At 43.5% G+C, this 15,361-nt stretch overlaps 1 protein-coding gene across 2 annotated transcripts in view; it reads right to left on the bottom strand.

Moving 5' to 3' along the window:
• Positions 1 to 15,064, bottom strand: part of FAM124A (family with sequence similarity 124 member A) — a 61,330-nt gene extending 46,266 nt beyond the window's left edge. Inside the window, exons 1-2 of one of the 2 annotated variants that reach the window (XM_015439294.4) lie at positions 14,574 to 14,777; positions 5,723 to 5,754 (exon numbers count right to left, since the gene is read on the bottom strand). In XM_015439294.4, coding sequence (XP_015294780.2) covers positions 5,723 to 5,754; positions 14,574 to 14,641 — 100 coding nt within the window. In that variant the 5' untranslated portion in view covers positions 14,642 to 14,777. Of the gene's footprint in view, positions 1 to 5,722; positions 5,755 to 14,573 lie in introns of both variants that reach the window. The other variant, XM_045377410.3, reaches the window with a different exon arrangement.
• Between the last annotated feature and the right edge of the window lie 297 nt (positions 15,065 to 15,361).

The following is a 15,361-nucleotide window of genomic DNA, read 5'->3' as shown; positions in this document are numbered from 1 at the left end:
GACACTTTTACTGCAGTAGGGTGTGAAGCTGGGGATGGAAGAGGTGGATGTTTGAGTCTTTTCACAGACCTGTGAACACTGCCAACTTCATGCTAATCACAAAATAAAGCAAGTTCAATAGCTAAAATTGTTCTTTATGAGAATTAAACAGATTTGAGTTTTGCTTAGATCTTATGGAATAAGACTCTGAAAGAATATTTGTTTTGAGAATTATAGGGAAAGTATTTTACACAGAAGAAAAAATGAAGACTAACATTTACAAATGGATAAAAGTTAAATTGGCTACTAGCATCTCTTCTGACACATTGATCTTCCTTTTCTGGAGATGTGATTTTAAAAAACTGGCTCTAAAATGAGCAAAATCTGTCAATAAGTTATCATCTTCTCTAATGAAAACAGAAAGAAAATAATAAATACTTCATTATCCCAAGTCTGAATTTAGCTCTTGGATATGGAGACACAGATCATACGTATTAACGTATTCCCCATTGGTGAGGAGTTCTACAGTATGTAATCATATCTTTTCCACGTGTTGCTTTCAAAGCTCCTACGTTGGCTTATCACAAATATAATTGCTTAATTATATCACAATGAGCTCATCTTTCCCTCCAAAATGCTGAGGGGTTGCAAAAACGTGGCCAAGGCCAAAATCAAAACATTTATTGCATCAGTATCCTGAACTTGTAAGAAAATGTTGAAATGACTGAGAAACTAGAGGGAGAAGGCAGCATTTATGTGGAAAGAGACAGCTTTGAGAAAAGACAGTCTCAGGAAGGGATGAGATGTCTTCCCAGACAGAGCAGCGAAGCAGAACTGACAAGCCCCGGTGGTGATTCTAGACCAGCTACAGTGGTTTGTAATTAACCAAGACACCTGGACTTGCCTATTTGAAAAGCACCTGTGATCCACCTGACCCCTTTTCCCTCAATAAGAGTGTATCCAGGGGCCCCGAGCAGCAGCTGCGCCTAGTTGAGGCTGCTTTGAGGGCAGTTCAGACACGGCAACCCCAGGAAAGCAGCAGGGAGGATGTCAGCAGGGAGAGAGGCTATCTGAGTTACTGGAGGGACAGAGCAAGAAGCTGGAAAAAGAAGGTAGGGCCAAAATGGAAGTGGGCAGGAATCTGAGGCCCCAGTAGGTTGAAAAACAGTTTCAGTGCCTCACAGCCACCCATCATGCGTGCCTTTTTGCACAGCTTGGTACATGTTCCCAGGCTCAGATCAGCAGAGCACACTGTTCGTGGCCTTTTCTCCTTGACTTCCACAGTCACAGAGAATTCCTCAGGGAATTGTCAAGGGGCTAGGAGAAGTCCTCTATCACTTCACCCAATCTTTTACCATTTGTGCTTTCTGCTGTCTACAAGGCATTCCTGCCATCGCTGGCACTTCCTGAAGGTGCCAGATAAAGAGTTCAGGACTATCCTGAGTTTTGAGGAGGAACAGTTTTAGAGGTAAAATTAGGAGGGAAAATAGAGAAGGTTCCTTCAGAACAGCCTCAAATAGGACTAGTTAGTTCTTTGACTATTTCCTATCGGCTTATTCTGGGGCTAGATATCCTCAAAAAATGTCATAGTTTCCTAAAAATATAATTTTTAAGTTCCTAATATCTTCTAAGAGTAATTCTCTAAGTATGATTATAATCTTAATTTGAATGGAAATATTCAATCACACATGATACAGATTTTATTAGCATTACGTGGCAGAGTTGATTTTTTTTTTCCTGGCATAATTATTGTTTTTCTTTTCTCTCATTTATAAATAATTTCCTCCCTTTTATTTACCCCGCATAAGAATGTAAATTGTACATAGTGGCTTGATGGTCTCACCAGGTTTCTGGAAAAACAGGATTCTGGAAGTAAAAAGTAATCTTCCATAGCAAGTATTATGAGTTTTTGAGATCTCCTGAGTGCCAACAGTGTGTTTAGCCTTTCGGAAAACATTGAAAAAAATAAAATAAAATAAAATAAAAATCCTGCCTTCCTTGTCAGTCTGAAAAAGGTAGATGATACAGTTGCAACTGGAAAATATTCACCCAGACAAAACCAAACCATCCATTAAAGAAGCCCCTCGGTCACGCCCCCCAGATCTGGACAGGGATAGAGGACAAGTCGGCGAAGTGCAGTTCCATGATCTGTGAGGTAGAGGAAAAGAGGGCGATGCCCAGCAGTCCCCATGCCTGCCCCTACCCTAGACCTGTGCAGTTCTGTGAGGGGAGGGAGGCAAAAAGCAGCTGCTGCCTTTTACCACAGTCTCTCTCCTGTGACCAACTTACAGGCAGCTCACAGTTCAGAGAAGCTCGGGTTGATTCTGGCCGTCCCTTGTTTTAGGATTTACACTACAGGCCACGAGACAGGATGCCCAGGCCTCCAGATTTTTATTCTGGGTCAAAAAGAGAGCAAAGAGAAAAGGTGTAAGTGCCTCAGTACTTCCCTGCTTCTTTCTTTCCTCCTCCTTCCTTCCATCTCTTTGTAGAGGAGTTTCTTGGAAATTCATATTTCAGCCTCCTAGAGCTTCTGGAAGGGCCCTTAAAGGCTTTCCAGCCCAATCATCTTATTTACAGAGGAGGAAACGAAGGCCCAGAGAGGGCGAATGACCCAAGAGCCCGTGGCTAATTCATGGTGGAACTGGGACTAGAACTCAGGACACCTAACCACGCCACCACTCTTAGACCTTACACTTAGTGATAACTTTTCTTTTTCTCCCATGCGGCAGCTGGCATGAGGAAGCAGCCCCCTGCATTTTGAGGAGAAAGACAACAACTAAATAAAACGGTGCTCTCTGGAGGGAGGTCTCATTACAATCCCTAGTAATGAAAACTCAGCTGTGGACAAACAGGCCACAAGGTCGATGCTCCTGCTAGCTCACCCCAAGGAAGCATTTCCGCGCCTGTGAACTCAGGAACAAACGGGTAAAAAAGCATCATGTGAATGTTGAGTAAGAACCACTTGCAGACGCAGAAAAATCCACTTTGTAATAGTGAATGATCAGAATTAACTCTCAATTCCCAACAGGAATCAGGAATCATTCAAAAGCCACTGAGTCGAGAGAGGCTGACAGCTGTGGCAGAGTGACAGTGAGATGCAGGAGCTGCTCCCAGGATGTCACACTGGGACTGGGACGATGCAGCTGTAGGGCAGGGGCAGCCCGGGACCCTTCTGGACACAGAAAGTGCCACCCCAAGTCTTGACTGTGACTGGGAGAGACCCTGCAACTAAATCATTCAGGATAAATAACAAAGTCACTACCCTTCTCTCCACTCAGACCCCTGTGATTATGTAGTTTGTGGGGAAACATTATTTTAAAAATCTACTTAGAAAATATATTTTTTTCTTATTGTAGCATTGTCAAATTGATACTTTAAAGGATTTAAGACTTTAGGTTTTAAAATTGTTTCCAAATCTTTTCAGAAAGTCAACTATGTTACTCTTCACTGACTGCTCCAGGAGCCTTCCCCTGAAAGTGGGTGGGGCCAGGATTTATGCTCCTGGCTGGGAGGAGGGGCAGGCCAGGCACCCTGCTGGTGCTGAGGCAGGGACAGTCAACCCTCCCCGCTTCCCCCAACCCGCCCCGCCCCGGTATCCACTCTCCCTTTCTTCCTTATTAATGGAACCATAGCATGTGACAATGTAAACAAAGAAAACATAACATTTTTCAGACTCCCTTGTAACTAGGGATAAACATGTGACCAAGATCTGGCCAATAGAGATAAAAATTACTGGGTATAGTCTCTGAAAAAATTCCTTAAAAAGTGGGGATGGTTCAGCTGGCAGGTACCTTCTCCCTTCCCCTTTCCTTTTTCCTGCCCAGAACAAGGATGTGATGGCTGGGGTGGAGGCAGCCATGTTATAACATGACAAGCCTGAGGAAGGAAGCCAAAAGCTGAGAACCGTGTAGCCAGATGACGGAAGGAGCTTCTGCACCAGACCTACACTGCCTCCTTGGACTTTTTTTTTTTCCTTTTTCTTAAGTATTAGAGGAAAACTAATCCCTACTTGTTTAACCATCATTTCCCACCATTATTTGTAGTCAAATACATTTCCTAACTGAAACACATATACACACTTACGAAGAGGCCCCAACACTGAAGAGTGAGGCAGGAACCACCAAACATTTAAAGTAGAAAAGAAGAGCAATAGCAGGGTATTGATCCCAGCTGAACTAATAGAAATTCCAACTCAGAGACTGCAATTAAAATAATGGAGAGGAAAACATCTCAAACCAAATTACCAGTTTTGATAACTACAGAGGTGTTGTGGTGTGACCCAGAGGACTGATTTGTGAGTAACAATTTGAGCTAAGGCTTAACACAAGTATTTTAGAAAAATCATTCTGAAAACAAATGTAGCCTCTGGGCAAAACTGAGTGGAATGAAAATGGTGGCACAGAGAGAGAGGGTTCAACTGAGCTTTCTCTGGTTTTACAAATGCAGGAGCTTTGGGGAATGAGTGCAAATCTCTGAAGCATTATTCTCATTATTACTAATGGTTCTTAATAACTAAGGGGCAACATTCGGTCTCCAATTGGCTGAACTGACCAGAAATTGCTCATTGCAGTTATAGTAATAATGAAATATAATTTGACACTAAATTACAAATCCAGATATAAAACTATCTGCTCAGTCTGTTATTGCAAAGGAAAACTAAGCCAGAACATCAATAAATAGAATAATCCAATTAAGTGTCTCTCCATTTGGGAACTATTTAGAATTGAGAGTTTAACAGGCTAGTGAGATAGGGCAAAACAATTTAGTATTTACTGATTTAAACAATCAGGGCTTTTATTATAAGACAATTACTTTTGTTAATTTAAAATAAGTATTCAATCAATCTGAATGGCTTTGGTCATTTATGTAGTAATCTTAATCACTCTCAATTCTTTCTAGTTATGAGGCATAATTTCTCACAGCACATTTACCTGGACTTTAATATTAAATATAAGCACCTTTTAAATAACTAGAGTGTCTTTGTAAACATATTCCTGATCATTTTGTGCCGCATATAATAACCACCTATAAGCCAGGAATTACAAATACAGGATGATGGATTAATAAAAATGTCCGTATTCCTTTTAGCCACATTTAAGTAGAAAAGTGATAGCTAAATTCCCTAATTATAACCTACATCGGTTACACACACTGATATATATGTATATCGATGTACATATGTATTGGCATGTATAACTAATGTAGGTTATAATTAGGGAATTTAGCTATCACTTTTCCACTTTAGCTATAACTGTTCCAACTGTTAACACACTTTGCAGGATTTTGCCAGAGATAGATGTTCCCTCCATTGGAGAGGGAAGGGTATTTGCCTGCAGATGCAGACATGCAAGGGAAGAGATTTTGCAAGAGATGAGCTGGAGCAACCGCAGGGATCCAGGAATTGTGCTCTGAGCTTTCTGTTTGCCTGAGGGTAGCAGGTATCTGATAGATGTTTGTTCAATGAAAGTGCTACCTCAGATTCTTCAGAGATGATGTTCCTAGAAGCATCCACAAGTAGCTGATAAAGCCCAGGTTACATCCTCAAGGCTGAATTTCTGTATGATCAGATTCTCCGGGAAAAGCCTCCGCTTCCAGAGTTACAGCATTCTGTACCACATTCTTTGGCAAGGATGCCTTTGGTTATTCATACCTACTATAAAACCATGTACACACATGGCCTCTATGGTACTGACCTCTCCGGGGACTGTTAGACAATGCTGAAGGATGTTTAAACGATACTTACTGCTGGTGGAGGACAGGTGGCTGTAGTCAGACCTGAAACACAAGACCTCAGTGTTAGTAGAATTCTTTATCCAAATGATTTATTCAAGCCAGAATTTTAAACAGTCAGTGGTAAGTAGCATTTAACTGGTAAAGAAATGTCACCAATTAAGAACTGTAGTGCCAAGGCTCATTTTATGCAAAACAAAGTTATGTCTGAATTTGAAAGCAAAACTTTAAAGGAACTTTAGAATTTTGGGGGCCCTCATATGAGTTCTGCCAATTCCTCTGATGGGGTTTGGAAGAAGCCATTTAAAGGTTTAGCAAAAATTTTGAATGGTTATTTTTCTGGGGAGAAGTCCCAAAGTTTTCAACAGACTCATCACTCGCAGATTCCCTCAAAAGGTTACTGCAAATGAGCACCCTTCAAATGTTCGCACCACACCATGGGGAAATGTTCTTAGTTGACTCAAGCAGAGGATCCCAGTGCGAGGAGAGAGGGAACCTCAGCTTTGAAGGTTTCCGCATTCAAGGTGGGGCTGACCACCAGGAAACAAAGGCACAATGATATTTCCACTGATTTCAGTTCCATCTGAGAAGAAAGCCTGCTGGATATTAGAGTAACAGGATGTGAACTGTGATAGGGAAAGGGAAAAGGCAGGCTAAGGCTGGAGTGAAATCGCCCTTTCAGTTTCTACGCTGAGGAATCAGCTGCTGGCATTCAGCCTCTGTAACAGTGAGGCTGTAGCCAAGGATCTGCTTAATCTCTAGTAAGTTTCTGCCCTACTTCTGTAGCTGTTAAGACTTTCCTCTCTGGCAACAAGTTTGATATGGAAGCTATTTATTTTTTTCCCCTAGTGTCCCAAAGTCATTCTCAGTAGGAAATTAATCACTTTAGCACGTAGGGATTTATTCTGCCATGGAAGTTATGGGATGTAGTTATGCAAATAAACTGCTTAATTATGTTTAATTTTATAGATATACATTTCTTTTATCTCCTTAGTCTCCTGTTGCCTTTCTTAAATCATCCAATTTTCACTCCACTGAACTTCTTGCCACATTTAAAAAAGTACATGCAAAACTTTTTTTAAAAATCATAAGCAGCATGCCTCTTACTGGTTAAAATAACCTACATCACTCAAAATGCTGCATTGATTTATTGGTTGAGGAACAAAATGGAAGAAAACAACATGTGGTTTTCACTTTTGCAAATGAAATACTTTAGTAGTCATGGAATCAATGAATTTTAAAACTGGAAAGAATAACAACTACCAACATTTTGCATATCCCTTTATATATTGTAAACTGCATTCATATATATATATATAGAGAGAGATATATATAAAATTCAATTTTTTATTTTATTGACTAGGAAATTAAAGTGATACTATCTGTACAGAGACCAAGAGGTGAGCAATGATTAGTGACTGAAGTGAGTGTGCAGGGTGGGTGGAAAGGAAGGAGTCCAAAGGCAGAATGGATTGACTGGCTAGCACATGGTGACATACTGGCTAAGGGAGACAACAGAGAGGGGAGGGTCAAGGATTAGTAACGTTCTGAAGCCCAGGATTTGTAACCCAGTACTGGTGCATTAAATTCTTTCTGGAACCACTCAGGACATAAACTTTTGAACAATACTTGGAAATGTAATTATATATAAACTGAGTGACTGTTCAGCAAACATCCACTGTGGTAGATGCAACAGGAAAGCAACTCGATTACAATAAAATCATCTTGAGATGGACAGACTTTAAAGAAATGTCATGACTATTCAAATACAACACACAATAAGAATGCGCGATATTTCTATTTCTTTTATTCTTTAAAATGTGTATTTTCAGCTAGGATTTTCCAAATTCTCTTGAAGCAGATGGGATTCACATATGCATACATTTTAAAGATCTGCATACAGATGGATATGTATGTAGAATGAAATTTACACTTGAAACATAGTTCAAGAATCTTAAAGTGCAACAGTATTTTAGTGTCTTAGGACAGGTGCTGGCATAACTGATGCCCCTCTATGAGTCCCTCCATATTTCTAGACTAAGGGCACCACCGGGTTGGGCCTGCCAAATGGTCAGCCTTCTGACAATCACACTGATCCTGCTCCAGTTCCCTCCACATACAGCAGCCAATCTTTGCCAAGGATAAATCTGATCATGTCTCTCTCTGGATGAAATTCAAGCTCACTAGTGTAAAACACAAACCCCTCTCTCTGTGATGGATGGCCCGGCTCTGCAGTCCAACTTTCACCCCAGTCCACTGTCACAACAGAAACACACAGAGAGTCACCTACAGCCTCCCACTGCTCTCCAGCCTCTGATCCTCAGTATATGCAATTTGTACACAGTTGCCATAATGACAGAGACACAATTTTGAATTGCTCTTTTCACTTGATACCATCATAACATGCTGCTACACATTTCCTGTAATTATCATTTTAAATTGAGTAATATACTATAATTTATTCAACCCTTTTGTTGGCTAAATGATCGTTCCTGGTTGTTCACCTTTACAAAACATACAGTAATGAGGTATTTATGAATATAGCTTTATATTTATTTTCTTTTCCTTAGAAAAATTATCATGGGTGGAAATATAGACTGAGTTGAGGTAAAAATACTTTTATAGCTCTTAAAATATATTCCAAATAACCTCAAAAGCTTATTTACTAGAAATACTGCCAGGAAAGACAAACTACAAAGCTTGAAACAATTTTGCACAAAATAAATAGGTTCAAACCATTTCAGAGAATAACCAGGTATTTGATTAGGGTTCTCTGGACGAGTCTGTACTCCCCCATTGTTTTTTAGGCACGAAGGAACAGCAGTAGGGCACCTGCCTTGAGATTTCTGTTTATTGGTCTCACATCAGAAGAATTTAGTTAGCTGGCTATGCACAAGACATTCAACCCTGCCAGAATGAAGCATGAAAGGTGAATTTAGAATGAAAAATTTATACACGATATAGAGCAGACTAATACAAGAATTATGTACATTCACACACCTGACAAATATAGACACATTTCCAAATGTTATTTAGTATTTGTGCCAATAATGAACAGAAAGTTAGATGCAGTCCCTTGACTATATTAATTACATTATTACATGTAGGGATTATATAGAGGTTCTGTACTTAAAACAGTTTACCCTATCAGACAGCAGCCTAGCTACCAAATGATATACTACATACATATAGAATACCTTCCTAAATTATTTTCCAGGAAAATCATGGCATCAGAATTGATCTTGGCATTCCTGTAAAATTGATCTTGATGTTTCTGTAAAACATCAGTTCAATGCATCATGGACCTCATCTGTTAACCCTCGTTGCACTGAATTAAATTTAGTGTTAACTAGCTCTACCTTAAATACAAAGATAACAAAGTACTAACAAATGATCTGGTCTTCTATACAGCATTTCCTCTTTCATCTTTTTAAAAGACCTGTCCCATTTAAAAATTCACCCCACCTATTCTTTTCCACCCACCTATTCTTTTCCACCCACCTATTTAAAGTCTAGACCCCTGATCTTTTGTTACGTCTTAAGTCACAGCGAAGTATCAGTTGGAGGTCCTCCAAAGAAACAGGGCATGGTATGGCCCTACATGTTCAGAAGCTCAGCAACAGCTGAGATGGAAGTGGAAGTTCATTAATGCCAGACCAAACTATTGAATGAAAATAATCCATCACATGCAAAAGAGTGGCTTACATGCCAAATCTTGAAGGCATCACTAATGAAACAGTCATTATAAAGCATTGGCTTTTATTTGGGTTTATAAGGAACTGGCTGTCCTTCTATTTAAGGGATTCTGTTTCTTAAGATAGTTTACCACCATCAGCAGTCGACTTGCCAATTTTTGCTATAACGAAAAGTACATAAGAGCACAAGGCTTCTTTCAAGTGGATTTGGAAAATGGGAGTTTCAAAATGACATCAATTGCTACAGAAGAATACTAGTTTGCTTTTAGTCTTGGCTTGTATTAAGTAGGTGAGACAGCAACAGCAGCATTTCAAGCAAAAGAAAATGTCTGAGCAGTAAACAAGAATTAATTACAGATCAAACAGCTCCTGGAGAGGCAACTTCACTAGGTGGGAAGCACACTGGAGATCCAGACTTCAATTCATGCCTCTAACGAGCCATGTGCCCTCTGAGTCTCCATTTCCTCATCTGTAAAATATAATTATTAGAATACCGAGGCATGCCCTGTAGTCTCTCAGATGTTCTGAATGATCAAATTACTTAAGGTATTTAAAAGCAACAGAGGATCTATTGTGATGAGTTTGAAAAACATATGGACTTGAGTTCACCATTTTTATTATATAAAACTCTATAACAATAATAATACAGTATGATGAGAAATAATCATGTCCTAAGGGTTCTAGACACTGAACAGGCACTAGGATTCTAGGCACTGAACAGGCACTGTTCTAGGGGCTTTAAATATATACGCTCATTTAATCCTCACACCAACCCTAGGAGGTAGGTACTACTGTCATCATCCCCATTGTACAGAAGAGGAAACTGAGAGCAGAGAGAGGTTAAGTCACTGGATCAAGGTTTCACAGTCCCTAAGTAGAGGGGCCAGAATTTGAAAGAGCAGGCTGGCTCTTGGGACTAACTTTCAAAGTGGCCAACACAGCCACCGGCAGTGGGATGCATGAAGTTTCTCAGAACTGTTTCTTCCATCATGCCGCTGAAACGATGGATAATCAGCTTAAGCAATACCCTGACAGCTCTTGTTTCTGTGTTTTGTTCCCACCCCCTTACCCCAAATTTTGATGATCCTAACTATCCACTATCTCTCTCTGCCTGACCCTAGGTAGTTGAGCATTGCTGCGAGAAAATAAATAACTAGGGGAACCTGTACCTCTATAAACACGTAATTGCAAATTTCAACTGGGCACCCGCTCAACATTGCCCCAAACAACTATTCAAATCTCCTTTCTCCTCAGATGGTGGAGGGCTGTATTTACACCAAAGAGAAACCCCATCTTGCCTGCCCTTTTAATTGCAGGAGGGGATGTCCTGCCTCCTACCTAAAGCCATCCATTCCCGTGAGGTCTGAAGTCCATCTGCCTCCACTTTTTCAGAATGCTGACACTACAGGACCAGAAGCAGTGGCTCACATCTATAATCTTAGTGCTTTGGGAGGCCAAGGTGGAAGGATTGCTTGAGGCCAGGAGTTTAAGACAGTTTCTGAGCAACATAGCAGGACCTTGTGTTTATAAAAATTAAAAAAAAAAAATTAGCTGGGCATGATGTCAGTGGTGCAGGCCTGTAATCCCAGCTACTCAGGAGGCAGAGGCGGGAGGATCACTTGAGCCTTGGAGTTTGAGGTTGCAGTGAGCCATGATTCCACCAATGCACGCCAGCCTGGTGACAGAGAGACCCTGTGTGTTTAAAAAAAAAAAAAAAAAAAAAAAGCAAGCAAGCCAACATTACAGATGATCATCTTTTCTCCTCCTTCTCCTTTCCCTTTCTATAGAATCCTTTCTATCACACTGATTGCTCAATTAGCGCCTATGTTTAGGAAATCTTTCTTCACCCCAGTCTCCCTTTTAGATACTGCCTCTTTTTGCTTCTCCTTTTTCCAGACAAAGGAATTCACCTGCCTCCTCTTCTTCACCTTCTACTGCCTTCTAGAGCCACTCTAATCTGGCTCCTATCTCCACCACCCCACTGTGAAATACCACTCTTCCTTCACTTCATCATCTCCATTTAAAAAAGACATTTAGCTTTCCTCATCTTCATCAGTTTCTCAGCAGCAGAGTTGATCTCTCCTTCCTTTCTCAAAAACTCAAACCTCCCTTGGCTTCAATGATTCATATTCTTCCTTCTTTGACCTCATGTCTACTCTTTCTCAGGCTCCTTTATCAGCTCGTTCTCATTGACTGGGCATTTAAATGTAGTTTCTCAAGGCTGGTCTTAAAGAGCAGCTGCTGCACAGAGTTGTTGAAGGATTCGAGGAGTCCATGAAATACATAAAGGCTTAGAACTGCAGGTGGCACATACTAAATGCTAAGAAAGTGCTTGCTGTTACCTTCAGTTGATTTCGTCTCTCCCAGGGCTTCCATTGCCATTTTTAGGTAAATAGTTCCCAACTGCAACGTCATCATGCGGACCTCCCTACTGAGTTCCAGACACATATACCCAACTGCTGATTCATCATCTTTACTTGGATGTCTCGCAACACTTCAGACACAGTGTGTTGAAAATGAAATGTCTCAGACCTTGCCCAAACTTGGTTTGGAAGAGATCACCAGCTACTTTGAGAATCTGATTAAAAAAAATAAGTTTCTTCTCATACAAATTCATGAAGCACATCATTTGCATACAACGTGAAGCAATTCATGGACCCCAAATTAAGGATCACTGCCTTAGCTGATGTGTCACTTGAGCTGAGTCCTGAAAGAAGAGTAGAGTTTCACCTGGCAGACAGGCATGTCAGGTGGGAAGGGCAGAGCTGGCAAAGAGGGCAGCCTGACAAAGGCGAGGAAACAGAAAAACCTGTCAGATGTGGCTAGATACAAGGCGCACAGAAGGACCTGCTGAGAAACAAGGCCAGGGAGGGAAGAAGGGACTCCATAACAGGAGTCAGGGCATGTAGACCACGTTAAATTCCTTGCATTTGTAGATAACTGAGCCATAAAAGTTTGAAAAGGAGAGACATGATCAGATTTGCATTTTAAAAATACTGATAGCAAACTTATTGTTTTCTATGTGCTTTCTACACAATCTCTGTGAAAACTGGATAGGGTCAGGGGTGGGGGCAAGCTCCAGAAAAGTAGGGAAACGATGAACAGCTTTTTGATAACTGAAATTCAAGGGCTCCATGAATATACGGAAAACACAAAACTAATGAGCATACATTGAAACGCATGCTATTTTACCTTTAGTTTAAGGATGCTAGTGATACAGTAAGAATTTCTGTTTCTTTTGAGATGGAGTTTCGTTCTTGTTGCCCAAGCTGGAGTGCAATGGTGTGATCTCGGCTCATGGCAACCTCCGCCTCCTGGGTTCAAGAGATTCTCCTGCCTCAGCCTCCCGAATAGCTGGAATTACAGGCATGTGCCACCACGCCCGACTAATTCTGTATTTTTTTTTAGTAGAGACGAGAGTTCTCCATGTTGGCCAGGCTGGTCTCGAACTCCCAACCTCAGGTGATCTGCCCACCTCAGCCTTCCAATGTGCTGGGATTACAGGCGTGAGCCATGGCGCCCGGCCAAGAATTCTTTAAACAATTCTGTCCTGTTACAACTACACATTTTAGTGACAGAGGCTGAGAACAGAAGCTCTGGTGTCAGCAGGAGTGGCGAGCCCCTCCCAGGAGGCCTGGCAGCTGTCATGCTGATGTCTAGATCCTGGGGCGATATCACCCCCTGGGTCAGGACTTCCTCTCCCTTCTCTAAGACAGAGCCCTTGAAAACAACATCAGTTTTAGGTGAGCTCTGCAAATTGAAAATGAATAGACTACTGAACGCTTTATTTAACGCAGCTACAAATAAGCTGGTTAATTTTGCTTTGTTTCTCCTATTCATAGTCCAGCTAACTAGTGGCAGAAAAAAAAAAGCCAATAATCTTCAATTAAAGTTGATACATGCCACTTATACAAAGAGTGGGAAGAAGAAAGGGAGTTTAGCATTTAGCATCAGGTTACTCCACCAGATTATAATTGGGTGCTGTAGAGAGCTATGAATGAGTTTAGATAACAGAGAAAGCCCATTGCTGGGTGAATGCCCTAGGGAGTAAAGTCCCACATTTGGGCTAGGAGTGGTGGGGCAGGAGGGGCTGTGTCGGGAGCTTTGCCGGGGTTGGGTTAGAACTCTGGGTCGATTGTGGGCCTAGATTCTCTACCTGCCCTCACAGGGTTGCCAAATCCTGAGATTAGTCTAAAACCTCTCCGACCTTTCAGGAATGAGGCTTTCTGCAGTCTGGGCAGCTCCCGCCCTCCCCCAGGATTACTCCAGATAGGAAAAGACATCCTTTCCTCCTGGGTCAGTACCCGTGGCCTGGATGTGGTGCTGACTCTGCACAGGAAAGTCTTTTAGATATAGGGGCTGCCTGGAAGCCTTTATAATGACATTCATCTCCTAAAAGGCATTTTGTCTTTTGTTCCGCTCAGGAAAACAGTGTTTGGAGACTAACTAATTAGTCTCCAAAGGTTTGAGCTCATTGTTTGAGTCCGCTGAAGCGAAGAGAATATTAAAAAAAAAAAAAAAAAGAAAAGAAAAAAAAGGCAGGGCTAGATCCTAATCTTAACACCATCTCCATCCCGCCGGTACAACAGGCCAACGGTTGCGGCTGGGACAGGTGCACTTAGAGGTGACGAAGTTCGGCGGGACTGGAGGAGTCGAGGAAGGGGACTCGGCAGCACAGATTAAAGTCCCACGATGAAGCCATATAACGAGAAATGCCATCCTCCTAGCCGACTTCGGAAAGACTTTAGGTGCGGGTGTCCCACCCTGCTTTTCCTCCTCTCCCCATCTCCAGGGCCGGACTCCAGGGTGCTCCGGAGCTACAGGAGGAAAGTCCCCGAGGAAGGAGGAAACAAGTGCAAGAGCATCTCCTGTCTCTAGCGATGCTGACAAGGGCTCTTTGCATCCGCCTGGCGCTCTGCATCGCCTCACCGGATGGGTGGGCTTGCACTGAACCTTGAGCCCTTCCACTTTCCTTCCCCCGGGTGGGGCCCGCCCTGCCGAGGGCAGCCACGGATCGCTCGGCCTGCCTGGGAGGCAGCGGAGGATCCGGCAGGAGAAGCCCCGCGCCCCTGTCCCATTGCGGGGATCAGGAGGGTCCCCAGCCAGGGAGAAGCCGCCGCGCAACTCGGAGAGCGCCCCCCGCCCGCGGTCCGGCCCGGCGCGGCTCACCCTCCGGTCTCGGCGCCCGAGTCCACGCAGTCGTCCTCCTCGCCGCCGCCGCTCGCCTTCGGGTCCATGATGCGCGTCCCGGCCGCGCTCGGCTCGCGGGCGCCGTCGTGACCCGGGACGCGCTCCTTCCCGGCCGCTCCCTCCAGTCCGAGCCGGCTGGGCTCCCCGCGAGCGTCTGGCCGCCCTGGAGCCGGCAAACAACTCGAGCGCCAGCCGCGAACCCCGCGCCGCGCCCTCTCCCGGCCGCGCCCGGCGGGGCACCCGCGGCCGCGCCCGCCCCGCCCCTCGCCGTCCGGCGGGACCCGCGTGTGCGCGCGGCGGTGCGCGGGGAGTGCGCGCGAGCGAGTGCGTGAGCGCGTGGGGGGCGTGTGCGCGTGAGTGGCCGAGGCGTGTGAGGTCCCGTGCGTCTGTGGATGCGGTGTGAAATGGGTGCGGTGTGCACTCCTGGTTGCACGCGACTGTGGCTGTGCTGAGCGCGTGTGCCCATCTGTGGTGCGTGACCGCGTATGTGTTGTGGGGGCGGGGTGAGTGTGCACAGAAGAGCCGCCCCTCTCTCCCAGGCCCACAGTCCGGGAATCCCGAGCCCCAGGGCTTGCCACGAGGTTCCCCAGCTCCTGATCCGGGAGGAGCACTGAGAAAACCAACCTCAGCGCATCGTGAAAGCTGAGAAGGATTTGTTTCCCTTTTGGGAACAATGCGAATACCTGGGTGTTTTCTTATAGTTTCTGAAGAATTGCTGACGCCAAATTCATTATCACCTTTCTCAGTACACGTCTGAGTGGCATCCC

This window comes from Macaca fascicularis, chromosome 17 (assembly GCF_037993035.2).
Source record: "Macaca fascicularis isolate 582-1 chromosome 17, T2T-MFA8v1.1".
NCBI lineage: Eukaryota > Metazoa > Chordata > Mammalia > Primates > Cercopithecidae > Macaca > Macaca fascicularis.
Note: the sequence above shows the minus strand (reverse complement) of the source record. Positions and strands in the feature narration are given on the sequence as shown.